General features: G+C 35.2%; 1 protein-coding gene across 9 annotated transcripts in view; it reads right to left on the bottom strand.

Annotated features, from left to right (window-relative positions):
* The window catches only part of PCNX1 (pecanex 1), a 184,014-nt gene that overhangs the window by 36,226 nt on the left and 123,461 nt on the right, over nucleotides 1–24,327 (bottom strand). For all 9 annotated transcript variants that reach the window (XM_034642516.1, XM_019807512.2, XM_002926749.4 and 6 more), the window contains 10 exons: nucleotides 21,211–21,382; nucleotides 20,615–20,725; nucleotides 17,424–17,515; nucleotides 10,548–10,657; nucleotides 9,817–9,922; nucleotides 7,844–7,936; nucleotides 7,036–7,186; nucleotides 4,476–4,617; nucleotides 3,401–3,578; nucleotides 737–845 (listed from right to left, as the gene is read on the bottom strand). In XM_034642516.1, coding sequence (XP_034498407.1) covers nucleotides 737–845; nucleotides 3,401–3,578; nucleotides 4,476–4,617; nucleotides 7,036–7,186; nucleotides 7,844–7,936; nucleotides 9,817–9,922; nucleotides 10,548–10,657; nucleotides 17,424–17,515; nucleotides 20,615–20,725; nucleotides 21,211–21,382 — 1,264 coding nt within the window. The remainder of the gene's footprint in view (nucleotides 1–736; nucleotides 846–3,400; nucleotides 3,579–4,475; nucleotides 4,618–7,035; nucleotides 7,187–7,843; nucleotides 7,937–9,816; nucleotides 9,923–10,547; nucleotides 10,658–17,423; nucleotides 17,516–20,614; nucleotides 20,726–21,210; nucleotides 21,383–24,327) is intronic.

Here is a 24,327-nt window from a genome sequence, read left to right as displayed (position 1 = left end):
CACACACACACAAATACATCTCACAAACATACTGCGATTACAGCAATGAGAACAATGAGGCTCATCAGAGGAATACAAAAGGGGGTGTCACTAGACAATATAAGGGGGTACAAGCAAAAAGACACAGCCAGGAAAAGTACACCCTGGCAACATGCTTTGAAGGGAGTCAAATAAATATTTGCTAATATGTATTTGGTGTAAGTCCATACATTAACTCTTGAATAAATATGCTTGGGTTTAATTTTCCAAAAGATCAAACTAAAATTTACAGATACAGAAAGTCTGCATTTCAACATCCATGTGGTCACTAACCTTTACTTTTATTTAGACAGTACTTTTAAGAAATGATGAGAATAGAAAATTTTAAACATAGTTCAATTACAATCATGATTATGAAAAATGTACCTTCATTCACTTAAAAATATTTCTAAACATTTTGTATTTATTTAAAAATTCCTAGACTTAAATACTTACATATGTAAACATAAAATTTTCAATCAGCATTACTTAATTATAAAACCTTGATAACATCCTCATGTTCAGATATCTGTGGGTCACAGATGTTAATACAAGTTAACAAAATCGGTACAGATGTGGACTCAAAAGAATGGGAATATCTGATAATTTATCACTTAGTAACCTATATTCTATGCCTATAAGAGATTACACCTACAAACCAACATTCACATTGAGGATGTGACTGCCCTTTCTTACACAACTTTTAGCAGAAGGATACGGGGCACTGCAAAGGGCTGAGCAAAAGCATGGAAAGCAGAACCCCATGCAATTTGCCATGGGGCAATGTAAGTGTATACAAACTGCAATTTATAAAGGAGTTCCCAAAGCTGTAGGAGGAAAAGAAAAACAATCAGCAAAAAACTTATCATCAGATACTTGGATTAGAAAATGAAAGACCTCTAAAATGTATTTTTTTTTCTAATAGGAAAATGGCATTGAAATTATCTGCCATTTGCATAAAAGGAAAAGACATGTCATAACTGCCAAAAGACTGAATATATATTTAAGTAAAGACAGCTAGCTGATTTATGGACTTGTGCTTCCTCTGTTTAAAAAACTCTATGCCCTCTATTGGTTATATGACTACTACTACTACAAGCAAAACACAGAAAGGTAGGAAATCTAGATGTTTATAAAGCTTAAGTAATTCATACATATTTTTATTCCAAGACACATTTCCCTCAAATTCAGTGCTTTGAAAACTGAATATGTTTTAAATGAAATGTCAAAAGAAATCTGGAAGCAGCAAGGCAGGAAATAAAGTTGTAATACAGTTGTCACTGCCTGTCTGCCTAAGGATTCAGTAGTGCGTATTAGGCATCTGTTCTTAATCTCAATTGTGATTGTCAATGGAAACACAACACACATTTTAATTTTATGTAAATTAGGATGTGTTTTGTTGTTGAACATGTCTTCAAGACTGAAACAGAATGACTGTGTTTGCCCAAAATTGCCTCTGTAGGTCAGGCAATGCAAGGCCCAACTCACAAAACAGACACAGGATCTTAGGGGCAAGATGTTCAGACTAATTCGGTGCTGTGATTCAGGCACTAAACACCTCATATTTAAATTGTTCAACTAATTGCAAATGAACCTGTTTAACTTCCAATTTAAAAAAGAAATTACAACCTCAACCAATTACAAAATGCAAATGAACTCCTGCATTCTTTGCATTGATTGAAAATGATGCCGATAACCCTCGATCAGGATGTGAGCAGGATGACAGGAGCAAAAGCAGCACTTACATTATCAAGATGCCACTGCAACTGCCTAAAAGATTCTAAACGTGAACCAGACTGAACTCAAATTTTCACTGTAATGTTGAAGAAAAAATGATATGCAATTACATAGATAAGTGGTTAGTGGATAAAAGCACTTTTGTATAAATTCATAGTAATTTTTTCCTGTAAAATTATTTAATTGATAGTGCATCTTACAATGATATCTTAAAAAATATATCTAGAGATCCCTTGAAAATTCCTTGCTTACTATCATTGTTAAGTTCTATCAGCTAACTTTACAGAACGCAGAGTCCTTAAGGGCAGAGCTTTCCCTATTTGCTCACTGATGTAGCCTAAACATTTAGAATAGTTCTGGAGCATTGCAGGCTCTGAAGGACAACTTGCTTAACAAATGAAAGTATTAAGAAAATCCAAACTAATGCAAATTAAGTCTATTTCAGAGATTGTTTCTATTTTATTGAAACTTTCACTTTTTTCCCAATCAGTATAATAAGATGCCATCCAATTTCCAACCTAAATATTTAAATTTGTGAGAAACCATATGCTTCTTTAGACAAACAATTCTTTGATTAACTTTCTGGCTTCCTCCTTTGGTTAACCATTCTCACTAGAAGAGGAAATAAATGATAAAAATGCACACAAATTAGTGATTGAACAAATATAATACTGCAGTATTTTAGAAGCTACTTAGTACAATATTTAGCACAATATTTTGAAATTGACTATCGCTAAAACCTTGTTCAGATTAATGGTTTTCCATTTGTACTGCTCCCATCCTAGGTTAGACCTCCATCACATCTAAATTACTGTCACAGTCTCTTAAACTGTTCTCCGTACCTTTATGTTCTCTCTTCCCCAATTCATCCCAAATGTGGCTGACCAGGCTAACTTGCCTAAAATTGGGCTTTCATTGTGTTTTGTAGCTGTCATATGCTTCAGCTCTCTGTTACCTATCAAATGGGATAATAAATGTCAAAGTCCTTTGTATGTGGTCAGTGTTAACATGAAATCTAAGCTCAATTTAACTTATAAAAAATCTGACTCACAACCTATTTCATTTAGAAAGGTAGTATGGCAAAGAGAGTCTTAGAAAGGGAGGCAGAAGACCCAGGTTTTGCCATTTCATTTGTAAAAGGACTAAAAGTACTACCTCTCTTAGGGGTGGGTAATAAATCTTAGAAGCATTTTGTGATTTTCAGAGTATTCTGCAAATGTCAACATCAAACTAACTTCTGATTTCCTTCCACACGGCCTCACTGGCCTCAGTATCTACCATCTTCATTCAGCTATCAGGTTATTTCCTCCCTCCATCTATCCAGCAGCCCACAGCCCAGTTCCATTATTACCATGTCTATTTCTAGTATTCAAAACCACACCCACTTTGGGATGTGGTTTTCTATTTTTTCTATATAACTTAATTTTATCTTCCTACCAATAGCAAGAAACATGTTTTTTACGGATCATAGTGACTAGCATTGTTTAGGGATTCCAAAGTGCTCCTAAATAACTGGTTGACTGAAGAAAGATATCACTTTAAACATAGGAGGCAAATGAAATGCAAGCAGAATCCTCACTAAACAGCGTATTACGTAGGGCGATACTTCTTACAGATAGGGATATTCCTTCCAGTGATAAATTACCTTGTTGAAGAGTATGGACGTGAAGAAGAGATCCAACAGCATGGTCTCTGAAAAAGCTTCATAGTCAATTTTGAAAAAGAGCACAGTAAAGATGACTGTGACATACTGATATGTAGGGCTGCTAAAAGAGGATCGTAGCAACTTCAGACCAGCAATGGTGATCATTAAAGCACCTAATCTATAGTATAAAGAAAGCAAAACTCATCAGTCAATGACTGAGAACTTCAGAAAAATCACCATTTCATTAACTATGCTACAAAATATATACATCAAATGTAAACTGAAAATGATTTACACAGCTATGCAAATTGCATCCTAAAATAAACTTACAGTACTTCCTTTTAACAAATGTAATGTGATTGCTTTCCTTTATATAAATAAGCATGTTTTAAAAAATAAGTACCAGCATTGCAATTCTAAAATATGGTTCTCCAGTTTCTGGTTATTTTTATTGCTTTAATATTAATAGCATTTAGCACATAAAAAACATGTATTAAGGGGCGCCTGTACGGCTCAGTCATTAAGCAACTGCCTTTGGCTCAGGTCATGGATTGAGCCCAGCATTGGGTTCCCTGCTAAGCGGGGAGTCTGCTTCTCCCCCTCCCATTGCTGCTCCCCCTGCTTCTGGTCTCTGTCAAATAAATAAATAAAATCTTTAAAACAAAACAAAACATGTATTAAGGCTTACCCAACAACATGTACCTAGTGTAGTGGATAGGTTTATAGGATGACTGCAGAGGCAGCAAGTGACCACCTATTTGCCTGATTTACACAGTATGCAAAAACACATCTCTCAAACTTACCATCTAATATTAAAAATTAACTTTATTTAATAAATGTCCCGTCATAAAATATTAGTTGAGGATAAGGCGTCTGGAGTAGTGATATACAAGAGCAGAAACACATATTCAGGCAAGGGAAGTTAAAGACACAGTTTCACCTGAATTTTTTTTTTATCTCACAGTGCTTTGCACCAAAGAGACACTCAATTATTTGCTACTTGATCAATTTCTTAAGACATTGCTTATGACAGCCCCTAGCAGTTAAACACAAATGACAGGAGTATTGTACTTACTCTGTATCCAGTTTTTTTGGACTAGCAATTGTCTCTGCGCTGCTACTAAGTTCATTGAGAACAATCAATGGGTAGATGATATTCTTCTCCACAAACAGAAGCCACACATGAAGTTTCTCAAACCACATCATAGTGGCTGCATCTAACAAGGAAATAGAAGATCACATCATCTAATATATAAAATGCAGGCATACCTCATTTTACTGTGCTTTATTCCACTTTCCAGATACTGCACTTTTTACAAATTGAAGTTTTATGGATACCTTGTGTTGAATAAGTCTATCAGCATATTTTCCAACAGCATTTGCTCACTTCATGTGTGTCACATTTTGGTAATCCTTGCAATATTTGAAACTTTTTCATTATAATTATATTTGTTATGGTGATCTATGATCGTGATCTTTGATGTACTGCTGTATCTGCTTTGGGATAACATGAACTGCACCCATGTAAGAAGGCAAACTTAACCAATAATGCACATGTTCTGACTGCTTTGCTGACTGGGTGTTCCCCCACACCTCTCCCCCCTTTCAGGCTTCCCTATTCCCTGAGACTGAAATTAGGCTAATTAATAACTCTACAATGACCACTTATAAAGTGTTCAAGTGAAAGGAAGAACTGCACATCTCTCATTTTAAATCAAAAGCTGGAAATGATTAAGCCTAATGAGGAAGGCACGTTAAAAGCCAAGAGAGGAGGGCCAGGGTGGCTCAGTTGTTAAGTGTCTGCCTTAGGCTCAGGTGATGATCCCGGGGTCCTGGGACTGAGCCCTGGTGTCAGGGTCCCTGCTCAGCAGGGAGTCTGCTCCTCCCCTTCCTTCTGCCTCTGCCCCCCCCCGACTTGTGCTCTCTCTCTCCGAAATAAATAAAATCTTTAAAAAATAAAAAAATAAGATAAAATAAAATAAAAAATAAAAGCCAAGATAGGCCAAAACCTAGGCCTCCTGTGCCAAACATTGGCCAAGTTGGTACCGCAAAGGAAAAGTTCTTAAAGGAAATTAAAAGTGCTGCTCCACTGAAGACACGAATGATAAGACAGTGAAACAGTCTTATTGCTGATATGGAGAAAGTTTTTGTGGTCTGCATTGAAGATCAAACCAGCCACATTCCCTTAAGCCAAAGCCTAATCTGAACAAGGCCCTAACGCTCTTCAATTTTATAAAGCCTGAGACAGGTGAGGAAGCTACGGAATAAAAGCCTGAAGCTGGCAGAGGCTGGGTCATGAGGTTTAAGGAAAGAAGCCATCTCCATAACATCAAAGCTCAGGGTGAAGCCCCACGTGCTGACGGAGAAGCTGCAGCACGTTATGCAGAAGATCCAGCTGAGATCATTCCTGAAGGTGCACTGAACAAGAGGTGTTCAGTGTAAACAGCCTTCTGTTGGAAGAAGATGACATCTGGGAGTTTCATAGCTAGGGAGACATGAATACCCGGCTTCAAGGGTCAGGCTTTCAGTGGAAGCCGGTGCTCATTTACTATTCCCAAAATCCTCACGCCCTTCAGAATGATGCTGAATCTACTCGGCCTGTGCACTAGAGATGAAACAACTAAGCCTGATGACAGCACATCCATATATGACATAGTGTACGAGCATTTCCAGCCTACTGTTGAGGCTACTGCTCAGAAAAGAAGATTCCTTTCAAAGGATGCTCTAAGCAATTTTCCTAAAAGGCCCAGGAAATTTGCTTTGAGAATGCACAGTCAAGCTTGATATAGAAAGTTTTTAAAAGCTTCATAGTTCTTTAAAAAAGTTAATTTATCTCCAAACAACTGAGGAATGTACTCTCTATCATAATTCACTAACTGAAGAAAAAGTCTGAGGAAAAAAACCATTGGCTTATTTAATCACAGATATATAATAAATGGTGACATAGTTATGAATTTTTATTATTTCTCTAAAATGAGGAAATATGGTATATCACAGGTCATGGGGCCAATGAACAAAGACCAACTATTTATGACAGGAAAGACAAGTCAGGGTTTAAAATGGACTGGACTTCTACCTCTTTTTGAGTCATTTTATGCTTTATCCCAAATCTGAATAAGAAAGAACAATTACAAGTGTTTTAAACCTCTTTTCATTGATCTGCTCTTATATCCTTCTCTAGTAGGACATAGTGTCACCGGTGGAAACAGGAACAGAGTTCTCTCTATTCCCCCCTATGCTTTGAGCTAAAAATATTTCAAAGAGAAGTCTTAAGGAGGACTGGATTGCCTGTATATAGAAAAAAAAATCTAGGGAAAGGGTAAGGACTGGAAAAAGAAGCCACAGACATGCACAGGATTCGTCAATGGGAGGTCTGTGAAGAACAGTAAAGAAAGGAAGTAAATTTTATTCTGTGGAAGTTAGCATTGTGGCACTGACATTTATACTTCAACTGAAATTAAAGCATCCTGCAAAAAGTTTGAGTCACTACAACTTCAAATCTAAGTATAACAAACACAAGCCAAAGTGTTACTTGAAGATACTTATTTAACCATCATCATCTGCTTAAAAAAAAAAAGAAAAGAAAAGAAAAAAATCCGCAACATTAAAAAGAGCAGTGTTAATGAAATACTTACTCCGAACTTCATACTGATTGTACTCCACTGTCTTCAGCAGAGGGTGGGCGAAGAAGTGACATGGCAGCTGTTTTCTGAGTTGAGGCAGCACATAATGGGTTACAAAACCCACGAAGCCAACCAATGCATACAACACATACTTGAGAGCAGGCTAAAAGAAGAAAAAAATTAAGATAATTAAAAAAATTAAAAGTGATCTTGAGATCCATAAAACTTTTGTCAGTTCAACTTTCTACTTATTAATAGAAAATGACAAAAAGTCAATTTTTGAACCTAAGAACCAAACATCTGTCAACAGTTAACACCGCTTTCTTATGTGGTTTTTCTGAAACTTGTACGCGGGTTGCCCTATATGGTCAATAGGTACAGAAGTGGTGGTATGTCACATCTGACATCAATTAAAAAGACTGCAGCTTCTGTCTTGGGCTTTCTCTCTCTAGGACCACTGGCTCTGGGGAAAACCAGCTGCCATTTTGTGTGGATACTCAAGCAGCCTATAGCGATGGCCATACGGAGAGGAACTCAGATCCCTGGCCAACGGTCAGCAAAGAACTAAGGTCTGCTAAAAGCTTCGGCTGACAGCAGCCCCGTATGACTTTAGCATCATAACACAACCCAAACTTGGATCATCTAGCTAAGCTACGATCAGATTCATGACCCAGAGAAACCATGAAAAAATAAATATTTGTGAAAACTGAACAAACGAAAAGTAATATATTTCAGCATTATGGATAAATACTACAATCAAATAAAAAATGAGTCCAAAAAGTTATTTTCCCCCAATCAAAAGATCAAAATGATTCTTTACCTGCAATACTGTGAACACTGTGCTTACATGAATAGCAAAATATAGCACACCAATAACAATGCATACTACCAGGTCAGACTGTAAACGCTCACTCTGTGGAACAAAACAGAATTATCCAACAATTACTTAAAATTTAAAAAAACGTATTTCTTTTATTCCCACTGACAAAGAAATAATTTTTCACTGATCCTATTCTTCCAGATAGTTTTTTTTTTTAAAGATTTTATTTATTTATTTGACAGAGAGAGAGAGACAGCCAGCGAGAGAGGGAACACAAGCAGGGGGAGTGGGAGAGGAAGAAACAGGCTTCCAGGAGAGGAGCCTGATGTGGGGCTCGATCCCATAACGCCGGGATCATGCCCTGGGCCGAAGGCAGACACTCAACCGCTGTGCCACCCAGGCGCCCCTTTCCAGATAGTTCTTATACATAATAATTGGCTATAATAAGCTTTTTCTTCCCCAATTTCCTGATATTTTGGGTTGACACCACAATACCAAGGAAATGAAACTAATTCTACCACTGTATAAGATATTATAACAGTCTTTTATTTTACTTCAAAAGATTTTATTTTTTAAGTAATCTCTGTACCCAACGTGGGGCTCGAACTCACAACCCTGACATCAAGAGTCCTATGCCCTCCTGATTGAGCCAGCCAGGCGCCCCATAACAAAGTCTTTTAGAATGAAGACTTTCCCCCCATTGATCTGTAAGTCTGATTTTTACATATGGGAAAAGGAAATGAGGTACTTAAGTCACTGTGTCAGTTATAGGGGATACTCTTTTGGATAACAAAGTTACATTTTCATTGATTTTTTACAATGTTGAAACTGCAGGTCTTATTTTACTTACTGGGTTTTTTTTTTTTAAAGATTTTATTTATTTATTCGACAGAGATAGAGAAAGCCAGCGAGAGAGGGAACACAAGCAGGGGGAGTGGGAGAGGAAGAAGCAGGCTCCCAGTGGAGGAGCCTGATGTGGGGCTAGATCCCATAACGCCAGGATCACGCACTGAGCCGAAGGCAGACGCTTAACCGCTGTGCCACCCAGGCGCCCCTACTTACTGGATTTTGATTCTTTGAGTGGTTATAGTAAACCAGAAACGTTTCAATACCTTGACTGCTCATCAAATGACCCACAGATTTATGCTCATTTCAAGCTAGAATTAGAAATATCTTACTACATTTAACATGAAATGTCCTTTGCTAACATGGAAATTAAAGTCAGAAAAATTTGTTTGAATTCTATTCTGAAGCAGTTTTGTATTTCTGAAGTTTCTGAGAATACGTGAACAGCTGAAGTTCAGTAAAGGTAAATATTATGACTAATTCAAGACCTATATAAATTCAGTTTTTCACAAATAGAAATAATCTAAAATAACTTAGAAAAAACTACTTTATGCTTGGTTCCATTAAGCAGATATGAATCTATAAAATTCATTTTTCAAATAATTACTAAAAGAATCCAGATAACATTGAATTCACTAAACTAGAAAATTTTTAAATTACTACATTTTCTTAAATATATTAAATTAGTACAGATAATTGCTCTTGCCTTCAGTCTGAAAAATAAACACACATACACTTTTCAGATTGCCCTAGAGGAATAAAACACACTAAAAGACTAGCAGATGATTTACAAGGACATCTTTTTTATCAACAAGAACAATAACAACAAAACCTAATTTATATTAAAATATGCATCTTTCAAATCCTAGTTTAAACTGAATAGGATTAAGAATTCTATAAATAAATTACTTCATTTCAACTAATCTGAAAATGAATGTTTAGCATACTCTTTTACACAGAAACAACCTCTGAGGAATGAGCATTTAACAGGTTAAAATTTGACATAAAGGCAGTCAATATACACCTGTATGCACATTTTCCTCAATTACAAAAGGCCTTCATTATATAAAATGATGAACTGCCTAAAATTTACATCTTTCAGGTGATTGTAAAAAGCTAAAACTTACAACAGAATTTCTAAGTTTTTCAGGCAGTGGATCTTTTACTTCAGACAGAGGGTCTTCTGGATTTTTCTCTTCTGTTTTTGGAAAAATCTTGGATTGCACCAAAGAGCTTTAAGAAAAAAAGAAAAGAAAAAGAATTAATAAAAAATACATTCATAACCTGAAAACCAGTACTTCAAATGACAGATGAAGTTTACGATAAAAAGTCAAAAGTGTTCTAGGGGCGCCTGGGTGGTGCAGTTGGTTAACCTTCCAACTCTTGGTTTCTGCTCAGGTCCTGACTTCAGGGTCCTGAGATCAAGCCCCAGCTGCCACTCAGTGAGGAGTCTGCTCGTGATTCTCTCTCCCTCTGCCCCTCTTACTCATGCAGACATGCTCACACGCTCTCTAAAATAAATAAATAAATCTTAAAAAAAAAAAATCAAGTATTCCAAGTGTATTTAATAATTAGCAAATGATAATGTCTAAAGAGTTTACAACGCTATAAATAAGCATACGAGGAGAATATTTTATTAAAATATATTTTTAATACTTTTTAGGAGAGAAAATGCTAGCAAATATTGCCAGCCAAACTGGTTAGAATGAACCAAAGTTAATATATTTGAAACCCAATATAGACTAAGTCAACAGCACTTTGAGAAGGCAGTGGGAAAACAGATCTTGAAAGTTAAAATTTCAAAGAAATGCGAACTTATTTAAATTTCTTTAATTCAGTAACAATTGATTTCACTTACAAAAGTACAGATGGATCACTGCTTTGTCGGCTGAGATGATAGGATACTGCCACTAATAAACCACAAAAAATGGAGAAAAGTACTGGAATATGCTGGCCATCCCAAGAGTCCTGTTGGGAAAAAAGTTTCATAGAACAATATGCATCTAATTCATCATCTATCACATAATTCTTTGATGTCAGTATTTTGGAGGAAGATAATTAAATATGCCAAAAACTTTTTGGCCATATTATTAACCGTATTTTATTCCAGATAAATTTAGATTTATTCCTTTCTGATGAGCAAGAATCTAACTACTAGATCTTCAGATTTCTTTTGGTACTAAAGCTCTGTTTATACACTAAGAATAATACATTTGCTTCTGATACATGCTGCTGTCAATTTCTTTCATATTTCAAGTGGTATTAAGCTTATGGTAAACTACATTCTCCCTTTAGAAAAACGAAATAACTTGGGGCAGCACATGTTTGGTTATACATAATAATGGCGTGGGGAAAAGGCAACACATAGTTCAACACGTTAAATAATTAACAGAAGAGACACTGCTGTGCTTTTATCCTGATACCTTTGCTCATAATAGGCCATTATTTCATTATCTTCCAGAATATTGAGCAGGCATTCAGTGCTCTTGAATGATGAACTACATATTCCCCAAAATAAATAATGCAAAGGCTAGCTTCTAAAGCCAACCAAACATCTGGATGTGGATATGTCACGTCATGTCTGCTCACTGCAATATTTCTGGAGTCTACTAGCATGGTACTTGGGAAAGAGTAGGTAATACTGATAAAAGGAATAGTTAATAGTTCTTAAACATGGCCAGAGAGGTAAGTGGCATTCTATTCCTTCTTCTTTCTCTGGGATTCAAGAAGGGGAAATGGTAAGTGTGGGAATCCAAATAGTACTTTATTATACAATTTGGTTTTTTCCCATTTAATAATAAAGTCTTGAAAACTGTTACACATCACAACATACAGGTCTTTTTGTAATGGCTACATCAAAATATCATTATCATCACACTGAACACTATGTGTCAAGCTCCATTCTTAGATCTTTGCTAAGTATTTCCTAAACAATTCTTATGATCATCCTTGGAGATACATACTATTGTTCCCCAATTTATAGATGAGAAACTCACAAAGGGTTCAAGTAATTTGTTCAGTTAAGTGGTGGAGGGAACTGAACCTCCTGATGTCTGGATTTACTAAGAAGGAGGTTAAACAATACAGGAGTTTGAGAATGAAAGAGAGATAAATACATAAGAAAACAAAGTAAAAGAGAAAACAAAATGTATGATGGAATAGCATTTGCACAGTGATACTAAGGGAAACATATCAGGTATATGAGAGAGACAAGGAAGACCACGTGTGGTAGAGATATGCAGTGAGAGGTGAAAGAAACTGAAGCCTACAACTACCATAAAGCACAGTCCATGGATAATGCATAAAACTTGACAAAATATAAGAAGTGTAAGTTAGTTACTTAGACACCAGGAGGCAAATACCAAAAGAATCAACTCAAAGAACTAAAAATGGTTAACTCTAAGGAAGCGATAAAGAGGCAGGGGATGGTTGTTTCTGGTGATAAGTCTTGTAGAAATATCTGATTCTTTGAAAGACATACATGTACAACTTTAGGAAACATTAAAACTAATAAAAAGATGTCCAGTACAGCTGCTTTAGAAAACTGGCAATTCCATTTCTAGGGATTTACCCAAGAAAAATTAAAACATATGTGTGTTCACTGCAGCTTTATTCATACTATTCCTAAACTCTAGGGGCACCTGGGTGGCTCAGTCTGTTAAGGGTCTGTCTTCGGCTCAAGTCATGATCCCAGGGTCCTGGAATCAAGCCCCACGTAGGGCTCCCTGCTCAGCGGAAAGCCTGCTTCTCTATCTCTCTCTGCCCCTCCCCCCGCTTGTGCTCACTCTGTCAAATAAATAAATAGATAAATAAATAAATAAAATCTTTAAAAAAATATATTCCTAAACTCTAAACAACTCAGATGTTCACCTCTAAGACAGCAGAGAAGTTGACATATGCATACAATGGGAGTAGGGACGATTTAAAACTAAATGGGATATTTCCTGCAATAAAAAGGAACACATAATGTGGATGAATCTGAAAACGTTATATTGAACAAAATACATCAGCTACAAAGAGGTATGATTCCATTTATATGAAGTTCAAGAGCCCCAAATCTACAGTAAAAGTGGTTGGGGCAGGGGGGACTGAAAAAGGAATATGAGGGAAATTTCTTATGGTGATGGAACTACATCTTGAGAAGGGTATGTATTACCCAGGTACATACACTTGTTAAAACTTATCCAATTGTGTAATTAAGATGCATGGATTTCACTCTATGTAAATTTTTCCTCAATTAAAACAAGTGTTTGGAGAAAACTAAAGATTCCTGCCTTTATTGGACAAATGCTTGACACTACTTTTTATTGCTCTCAAAGGAAAAGCAACTTAAATTGATCTCAAAATCATTTACTTAGATCAAGAATTTAGAATAATCACACATTCAATATAATTCAAAAATATTTAAATAGAGAGTAACTACAACCTTTATCGAATCACTAACTTAAAAAAACAAAAAGCAAAACAAACCCACCACCTCTGAGTTTTCAACAAACTCTGATTCAGAAGTGGAAGAAAATTCAGGGGCGCCTGGGTGGCACAGCGGTTAAGCGTCTGCCTTCAGCTCAGGGCGTGATCCCGGCGTTATGGGATCGAGCCCCACATCAGGCTCCTCTGCTGGAAGCCTGCTTCTTCCTCTCCCACTCCCCCTGCTTGTGTTCCCTCTCTCGCTGGCTGTCTCTGTCTCTGTCAAATAAATAAATAAATAAAATCTTTAAAAAGAAAGAAGTGGAAGAAAATTCAGCAACTATGAAAAACAAAAGGGAAGTTGACCTACTTCAAAAGATTAAAAGATGGATTTGTTCTACCCACTTGTAGTGGGTTTGAACATTTTCTCTTCACTCTGTAATGGCCCAAATTCTAGCACTCTCTTAAAAATATGAAAACATCTAGAAAGTATACACACATTACTAGAATGCACTAAAGTTGTTTTAGAAAAAAAATTCAGCTTTTAATGAGCCAAAAAGTTCAAGGAAAAATGAAAGAGCAAACACAAGGAAAGCAGAAATCAAGAAATAATAAATGTGGACACCTGGGTGGCTCACTCAGTTAATCCCTTTGGCTCAGGTCATGATCCCAGGGTCCTGGGATTGAGTCCTGCATCAGGCTCCTTGCTCAGCAGGGAGCCTGCTTCTCCCTCTGCCTGCCACTCCCCCACTTGGGCTCTCTCTCTCTCTCTTTCTGACAAATAAATAAATAAAGGATCTTTAAAAAAAAAAGAAATAAATGTAAAAGTCTGTATTAGTGGATTAAAACAAACAAACACATTCCTAAAGGTATGCAATGTCTCCCAATGCATCTAACTGCCCAGAAGTAACTAAGGTTATCAATTTCTTGTATATTCTTCCATTATTATTCTATGTATATACAAGCCACTGGATGTATTTTTTAAAAAAAAAGCATAAAGGAAACATCCATTTTTGGGGATATTACCTTATTTTTCATTAAAACACACACACGAAAATGTGATATATATATATCACATCCACACAGGAATATTAATCTTAAAAAGGAAGGAAATCTTGTCATTTCTAACAACACAGATGAAACTGGATGGCATTATGCTAACTTAAAAAAGCCAGACAGAGAAAAGACAAATAATGCAGGGAATCATATATATGTGAAAAAAAAAATTTTTTTTAAAGAAAAAGTCGAATTCATACAAACAGAATAGAAAAGTGGCTGCTGGGAACTGGGAGGTGGAAACAGGGAAAGGTTGGTAAAAGAGTACAAACTTTCAACAAAGATGTAGGTGGGGGGTGTGAGAAATAAGTGAAGGTGAAAAGGTATAAACACTTCTGGTTATAGGATAACTAAGTCAGGAAAATGGCGACTGTATTTAATAAGACAGCGTTGCATATTTGAAAGTTGCTAGGAGAAAGTTCTTAAAAGTTCTCATCAGGATACACACAAAAAAACCTTTGTAACTGTGTGCTCAACTGTTCACTTGACTTATTGTGATCATTTCACAATACATACAAATATCAAATTATGTTGTACATCTGAAACAAATATAATGATATATGTCAATTATACCTCAATTGAAAATTTAAATAAACTTAAAATTTTTTACAAGAATGAATAAGGTCTGAGGATCTAATGTATAACATAATGACTATGGTTGATGACAGTATATTGTATAACTGAAATTTGCTAAAAGAGTAGAACTTAAATGCTCTCACCAAAACAAAAAAATATGCAAGGTGATAAATGTATTAACTTGATGAGGAGAATCCTTTCATAGTGAATCAAATCATCACATACACTTTTAATACCTTACATTTTATTTGTTGATTATACTTCAGTGAATCTTGCAAAAAACAAATGGTTTGTCTTGAAATCATTCCACATTAGCACATAAAAATCTGTTCTAAATCTGCAGATTTATTGTAATGGGTGACATCTAAAACTAAAACAGTGTAATGAAATACCATAACCAACAAAAAACGAAAATAACATCTTCCTGCCTGCCTTACGATACCAGGTTCTATTTGACAGTTTTATAATTACTGTTCTTCTACTAGATAATTATAGTTAAATAGTGCTTTGTACACGGGGCTAGAAAACTTATTGCACTGTTAGCTTCTATGATTTCAACTTCCAAATAACCTCTCACTTTCTAAAACCTGACTCCTGAACGCTAGGATGGTTTACAGGTAGTGATGGTTTACAGGTAGTGAACCTAGGAGACACTTGCATTTGGATCGCCTTGCCTCCAATTCCTTCCTGGGTTTAGCTCCATCAAGTATCTCCCTCTCTACTGGGCTTCCCCTCCCCTTTTAAATGCAATCAAGTCTCAAATCTTTTTAAAAAATAAAAACCTGAAAACAACCCCCATTATGTACATGTTACCCAACTATGTTTTAGAAAGTATATCCTATATTTTCTTAATATTTATTCAAACCCAACCTTATATTAATCTAGCTTCCTCAGCCAAAACACCAAAGTAGCTTTTTTGTTGAAGTCACCTATAACCTGTTAACTGACAAATTCAATAAAAAGTTTTTTCAGACATTCCTGTCTCTGCAGTTTCCTTTATAGGACTCTGTTCTATCCATCACTTAAATACTTGCATTTCCCAGGGTTCTATCTGTATCCGTTTTCTCTTGTTAGACCAGGTCAGCAGTCTTTTACTCACATTTTCATTTAGTTGATGAATCCTGTATCTTTTAATCATTACCTCAAACCTCTCCACAAATAACTACCTACTATGCATCCCTGGATACCCAATAAATGTCATCAAATGAATGTGTCCATCTGTAAACAAACATCTTCCTCGCTAAACTCAAATGATTTCCAATCTTAGGCACTAGTATCACTATTTAACCAGTGGTTCAAGCCAGACCTTACACCCAGAAGTCATGCTGGACCCTCTTCTGGTTTTTCTCTCTTAATCCATTACAGTCCCCAAATATATTCACTGAATCCAACTTTAGCTAGGTCCCTCGTAATTTCAAGATTGCAACACAACTCACCCCACTGCTGATCCTTCCTGCTTATATTGCTTATATTATATCTCCTTTCACACCAGAGACCAAATAATCTTTCTGAAACCCAATACTGATCATTTTTTTACCTTACTTCAAATATTCTGATGGTCTTTTTAAAAAAAATTATGGTCTCCCATCTCCACCCAATATATTGTTCAGGGTAAGATATTTCATAATCCAGCCACTGCTTATCTTTCCAGCCTTACTGAAGGCCATCTTTCCTCATGCACCCAAACCGCCAGCAATTCCAAATTATTTGCTGTTTCCTGTATACACAACACTACCTTGACAACTCCATGGCTCTTCATCCCTTGTATCAACTAGCTGATTTCTGTCTGACTGTCAAATATTGGTTAAAAAGCTACCCCCTTGGAAAATTATCTTTAATCCCTTTTGGCTAAATAAGGTGACAACTTAAATACCTGTACCACTCCACTTTCACAGTCTTCATCATTCTCTACTGAAGTGTTGGTTGACTTATTAATCATAACTAACAGACAAGCAACTTAAAAGCAGGAAATGGTGTTTAGCACATTCCTGAGCACACAGCAAACACTCCCTAAATGCTACTGAATAAATGATGCAAAAAAGGATGCTATAAGTCACTTTTCTTAGTCCTTTCAACCCTATCATTCTCTGAATGTCTTGCATTAAGGATAAAAATAAAAATAACAACAGGGGTTGAGAGTTGTTTACAAGAAATTTTAATTTTTTATGTTTACAACTTGGTGGCCATCTTTTTAAAATGCAGCTAATTAAGGCTCATCCAGATCCTTCTAAGCCAATAATGATGTTAAATTTCAGTGTATTAATTTTTACTAAAATGTATCTTAAACTGCAGTCCTTGCGCACTTGTGTTCACAGATTTTAAGAAATCTTGATATGAATAGTAGTTATATATATTCTTAAGTAAAAATCTAAAATTAATTTCATATTCTGTTACTACCATGCCCACCTCTATTCCAGACCAACCTAGTTTTAATAATCTGTTTCTAATTCTAATATTAACCAATGATTACTACATGGAAAAAGATTTACTTTTAATAATGGTTAACCACAAAATTGCTTTTAAATGCAAAGTAAGTGAGAATGAGAATAATGTTCAATACACGAAGATCATGGAAATTAATGCAGAAGTGGCTGCAGGGAGAATGGGGGCTTAAATCGTTTTTAGTCAATTTAAAACAATCTTCACATAGAAAAACAGCCTTACAGACAAAATCGTACCATAATGTATTGCTCACCTTTAAAGCGCCATAACACAATCCATACAGTAAGGCTACGGCCACAATGCTACAGATAAAACTGTAAAGTGCTGCAAGCAAGCTTGTAGTGGCTAGACAGGAAAGGGACAACATTTAATATTTTATAGGCATTTATAGAAAAAACACATCTTAAAAGTATTTAAAATGTTGTAATATTGACTACAATGAAAGAGCCACTCATCTGACTTTTAAAAACTCAGTTATGTCAAATTCGGTTATGCCATCCTATCCTTTGAAAAGATTTTGAAATGACAAAGGTTTACTACACACAATTTTTGATACAAGACAAAATATATTCACCTTATAAGTAATGAACATTTATACATGGCAGAAAAAACTGTACCTATATTATGCTTCAAGATTGTATCTTACTATTTACAAAAGTATGGGAAAATGAAGCTTGCAGAGGTTTAAAAGAACCGGCAATGTATTAAGTACCCACCAAAAGATATTAGTCTGTGTAAACAGAACTTGTATTACCCAAAGAAGTAAATTTATATTACCATGTGTCAATTAATTCTCACAAAAAAGTACAGATCTGACTAATTACTAACTAACAGCAGCAAAAAACAGATCCACCTCTTCAGTAAGAGGTTTTGGGAAAACTGGACAGCTACACACAGAAGAATGAAACTGGACCACTTTCTTACACCACACACAAAAATAAACTCACAATGTTTTAAATACGTACATGTACGACACGAAACCATAAAACTTCTAAAAGAAAACACAGACAGTAATCTCTTAGACATCGGCCTTAGCAATATTTTCCTGGATCTGTCTCCTCAAGCAAAGGAAACAAAAGCAAAAATAAACAACTGGGACTACATCAATTTAAAAAAGCTTTTGCAGAGTGCAGGAAACTAAAAACAGAACAAAAAGGCAACCTACTGAAAGGAAGAATGTATCTGCAAATGACATATCTGATAAAGGGTTAATGTCCGAAATATATAAAGAACTCATACAACTCAACATGGGCAAAAACCGTAAGTAATCCAATTAAAATGTACAGAAGACCTGAACAGACATTTTTCTAAAGAAGATATACAGATGGCCAACAGACACATGAAAAGACATTCAACATCACTGATCATCAAGGAAATGCAAATCAAAATCACAATCAGGTATCAGCTCATACCATAGTGACTGGCATCAAAAAGGTAAGAAATAACAAGTGTTCACACGGATGTGGAGAAAAGGGAACACTCATGCAACTGTTGATGGGAATGTAAATTGGTGCAGCCTCTAAGGAAAACACTATGGAAGTTCTTCAAAAAATTAAAAATGGAACTACCATATGATCCGGTTAATTCCATTTCTGGGTATTTACCCAAAAAGAATGAAAACACAAATTCGAAAAGATAAATGCACCCCTATATTTATTGCAGCATTATTTACAATAGTCAAGATATGGAAGCAAGGTAAATGTCCATCAATAGATGAATGGATAAAGGCTCAGCCACAAAGAAGAATGAAATGTTGCCATATGCTACAACATGGATGGACCCACAGGGCATTATCCTAAGTGCAATAGGTCAGACAAAAAAAGACAAATACCGTATGATTTCACTCACACGTAGAATCTAAAAACCAAACAAACAAAAAACAAAAACAGAAACAGACTCCTGAACACATAACAAACTGGTGGTTGCCAAACTGGGAGGCTGGGCAAAATAGGTGACAGGGATAAAGAGACAGACTTCCAGTTATAAAATAAATAAATCACAGAATGAAAAGTACAGCATAGGGAATACAGTCAGTAATACTGTAACTTTGTAGAGTGACAGATGATAACTACACTTAAGGGGATAAGCATTTTTTAATGTACAAAATTATTAAATCACTATGTCATATACCTGAAATTAATATAATACTGTATGTCAACATCAACTATACTTCAATAAAAGATAAAAAATTTTTTAAAAATTCTGTTCTCACAAGTGGAAAAAATAGATTTAATGGGATTACTAATAATAAGGACTAGGGGGTGGTTAATAAAGTTCTCCTTTATTTTAAAATATGGATAACAGATTTTGTTCATGGTAATTTTATATGATAACCATGAGAAAAAAACTATAGGAAAATATCTTCTTTAGGAGATATTAAAAAACTAACACCTTGCACAAGTTTGTAACAATATGATGAAGTCCACTATTATAAATTATCTACCCTAAGCACCCTCCAGACCCTAAATACTGAAACAGTCTTCCACCCATTAAGCTATGCTGAAGACCAGCCTAGACTTCATTCACACCCCTTCAAAAATTTTTCGAAACATTAAAAATGCCCTAGATTCATAGCAACCAAGGGAAGATTAGTTTCTATTTAAAATTTAAGCCACAATAACATTTTACCAGCAGCGATGATTTCAATGCATATACTTGGAAGATGTGGACTACAAACATGAAGTATGAAGAGAAATGGACCACAAAACTTATAGTAATTTCTTTCCCTTTCATATTTTTTCTCTCGTTATACACTCAACTTTCAAGTAAAATTTTAAATGGTTACATTAAATACCAATGTATTTTAACCACAGTGTCTATCCATAAAATTATTTTCAAGTTCTGCAAACCATTATCTATTTCAGAGTAATAGTGGTATGGTCTTTCTCATTTTCAAAGTAAAATATACATTTAAGAGGGGAATAAATTTCTATCAATTCTTGTCCACATATTCTACTCTAAACACAGAGACACTTCTAAAAATCTTATCTAGGAAAATACTTAAACTAAAAGCATCGGGTTTTGGTGTTCCCATTCTAAAGAAATAACAAAGCTCTGAAACCATATTCAGAGACATACCAAATACATAAATTAGTTCAAAATCCAAATATAATGTCATGTATCAGGGATCAATCTATTTGGGATAACCTTTTATAAATATTTCATAAATCTGTATAGATTCCATCTAAACTCACTACAACTTTTAGTTTCGGACAACAGTACTTCATCATTTCTTATTCCTGGATCTTTCAATAAAGTGGCAGACTTGACTACTTCTATCTACAAAGTAATTCCTGCTCAGTCTTTAATTATTAAATAATTTCCCTTTTCCTTCTAATGTCAATTCTAAAATGAAAACTGGAAAGGTATTTTACTGTTACTTTATTACTTAATAATCTGTAAAAGTAATACTATAATCTGTAATTTTTAAAAGGAACTACTCACCATTACCACCAAAGATATGAATATCCAATTGCTCACAAAGGTACATTACAAATGTATTCACCTGAGGCAGGAGACCAATGAAAAATACTATTGGGAAACAGAGTGTAAACACTACAGAAGAAAAGAAAAGCATATTAAAAAACATTTATACAACATTCATCCTTTTGTTCATTTTAAGATCACAAATGATAAAAAAAAAATCCAAAATGAATATAAACTACTAAGCAATTAAAAAAAACATTTTAAATTCTTTCTATGTAACTGCTTGGGTATTAAATAATTTTTTTCAGTGATAAAAAACAGCTTTTAAAATTATTTCAACCATTTTCATATGATAGTTATCTGAGATACAGAATCCAAAGAAAAACTTCCATTGCATCTGCTTCAAAAACAGAAGAATTACTGTTTTATTCATCATTAACTTTTTTCATCCATAATAGCCCTATGGTTTTGTTCCTCACTGAGAGGATTATAATAAACAGCAAAGTAAGCCTATTGAAAGCATTTTTAACTATATAATTGATCTATTTATCAGGGAACTGTTTGTGTACAAATAAATTAATGTTAAGATCTGAAATACTTTAAAGACAACTCACCTATAACTAAATCCCTGGCTGATATAAACACCAGTGGATTAGTGAATGTTATTCCATATAATTTGAACTTGGTTGTAGTAAGGTTTCTGCTACCATAATCCAAGAGCCAAATAAGACCACAACATAAACAGAAATAAACTGGTCTACTGTAGGCAATGATACGATTATGGCCCTGAAAATGATATTTAAAAAAAAAGTCAGGTTAGTTGATTTTAAGACTCACAACTAACTATAGAGATCTTTGATAGCTTATATTCTAAGGATTCAAAATGTATCCATATGGAAGCCAAGTTTCTGACTGTGGCAGAAGGAAATTACAAATATGGAAAGGAAGAAGAATAGAATGAACCCTGTGACACTGGACTGAAATCAGAGGTATCAATATGAACTTATTTTTAATACACATATAAATCAAGATAAGATGTGTGTACACATGTATGCATGCACATATGTATACATGTAAATATATTTCCTAGCTTTATCCATTGAGAGGACCTAAAAACAATGACATTTTAGTAATAAAGATTGCTAGCATCAAGATCTTAGTTTTTAAATAACATTATTGACTAAAGAAACCCAGGCCCTCACAGAGAAAAGGCTGGTTTTGGGCTAGGATAGGGAAAGTTTATATAGATGAGCCTGGAACATATTATTGTGAAAAGGAAGGAAGTACTTAAAGACTGATAAGGATATGTCAAAAGGACCAAGAGGGCAGCTTGGTGGGCTCCCAACGGCCAAATCAGGGATAATTTGGGCATCAAAATTATAGTCCATTGAATAAAATATGAATCCATACCAATACAAATAAGTAAACACAGAAGGAAAAGTTCTTCCTTACAGTAAAAAGTCGACTAATAAATGTGGAAGGAATGATGGAATTAGAAAATCACTATTTGGCAACCGTCAAATGATAACTGAGTCAGGCAAGAAATATCAATAGATTTTTACTGAAAACAAGTAGGTGGAAGTTTGTGGGGCAAGGGGACATACCTGAAATCCCCAAATATCTCCCTATGAGACACTTATTAACTCTAGGAGAAAAACAGTAACATTACAATAATTAGTGGTTCTCCAGGGAGTGCGAGGGAATCTTGCCCCCAGACGACATTTGGAAACGTCTGAAGACATTCTGGTTGTCACAACAGGGGAAGAGTGCTACTGGTATCTAGTGGGTAGAGGTCAGAGTTAATGCTAAACATCCTATAATGTACAGGATAGCACCCCTCCCTCCCGTCGATTCTCAACAAAGAATTAATTATCCAGCCCCATACGTTAATGCTGTGGAGTTTGAAAAATCCTGCAGATACTACCCTTAGCCAAAAGATAAAAGTTAACATCACCAGTAAAAGGATAAAATCAACATCATGTGTTTCCTAAAATGACACACTGAGAAGACCACATCACTTCATAATTTTCCTTCCAAAAAAGCATATCCTGTATCTAATTAAGAAGAAACATCAGACAAACTCAAACTAAGGGATGATCTACAAAATACATGGCATGTACCCATCAAAAGTGTCAATATCATGAAAAACAAATACATACTGAAGAACTGCTCCAGATTAAAGGAGGATAAAAACAACAAATGCATAATCAGGGATTTTCTAATGCCAACTGAGTCAACAGGAAATGCCTGAGTAAGATCTGTAGATTAGAAAATAGTATTCTGTCAATGTTCAATGTCCTGATTTTAATAATTATATTGAAATTAATCATATAAAGGAATGCCTTTGTTTCTAGGAAAATACATGGGAGTATTTAGAGGTAAAGGGGCACTGTGTCTACAACCCACCCTCAGAAAAGTGTGCGTGGAGTGGATGGGGCAGGGCAGGGGTGGTGGTGTAAAAAACCAGAAAGGAAATAAGCAAATATGGTAAATGTTCACACAGTGATCATAAAGATTCTTTGCACAAGCCTTGAAACATTTCCCTAAATTTCAAATTATGTCAAAATTTGAAGTTAAAAACAACATGCCATATATCGTACACTTCAAAAGCATTCTTAAAAAATATTAAACAATCAGTTGAAAGAAAATAGTTTGTTTCCTTGTTCAGTTTTGCTCATCCACACTCACTATTAAGTATTCCAGTGTATGGGTAAAAATAATAATTATATTCAAGAAAGAAGGCATCATCATAAACTGTTCTTGGAGTCTGTTTTTGAACTATTTTTTTTAAAGATTTTATTTATTTATTATGTCAGAGAGAGAGAGAGAGAGAAAGCACAATCAGGGGGAACAGCAGGCAGAGGGAGAAGCAGGCTCCCCGCTGAGCAAGGAGCCCCATGTGGGACTCAATCCCAGGACCCTGGGATCATGAGCTGAAGCGAAGGCAGATGCTTAACCAACTGAGCCACCCAGGCGTCCCTATTTTTGAACTATTTTAAAGAGAATGCCCTTTGGTCTTTCTTTTTTTTTTTTTTAAAGATTTTATTTATTTATTCGACAGAGATAGAGACAGCCAGCGAGAGAGGGAACACAAGCAGGGGGAGTGGGAGAGGAAGAAGCAGGCTCACAGCGGAAGAGCCTGATGTGGGGCTCGATCCCATACCGCCGGGATCATGCAGGGATCACGCCCTGAGCCGAAGGCAGACGCTTAACCACTGTGCCACCCAGGCGCCCCGTCCCCTTTGGTCTATTAAATAAACACTCTATGTTGAGTTCTAAAATTGGATCATACTTCACAAAAAATGCTGTTTAGCAGCTAATACTCTTTCCAAAGTCACAAAGTGAATAACACGGTTTTTAATCTCCTTAGTGTCCAAAGGTCTAAACACCAGATCAATTTATTACTTATTATTGTTCTTAATGATTACCTAAGCAAAATAATGTACAGTTTTCCCTACTTCAAAATTCTGTTTTTCAATACTTACTCATGATTTATTCTTCAAACTTGATTAAATGCAAGCTATTAAATAACTATGAGTTTATATGAACCATGTCTATTTAATTGATAACCTCCTCCTGAAACAGGCTGCCAAAAAATGAATTATTATGCTCATTTTCAACTGAGATTTAGAGTTCACAATTACAATGCCATTTTATTTCATGCTAATAAATCATCTATCTTTCTAGCAGAGTGTCAAAACTTAGATGAGAAAATAATAACATAAATCTTA

The sequence above is a fragment of the Ailuropoda melanoleuca genome, chromosome 14, assembly GCF_002007445.2.
Source record: "Ailuropoda melanoleuca isolate Jingjing chromosome 14, ASM200744v2, whole genome shotgun sequence".
Taxonomy (NCBI): Eukaryota; Metazoa; Chordata; class Mammalia; order Carnivora; family Ursidae; genus Ailuropoda; species Ailuropoda melanoleuca.
This window is presented reverse-complemented; position numbering and strand designations above follow the sequence as displayed.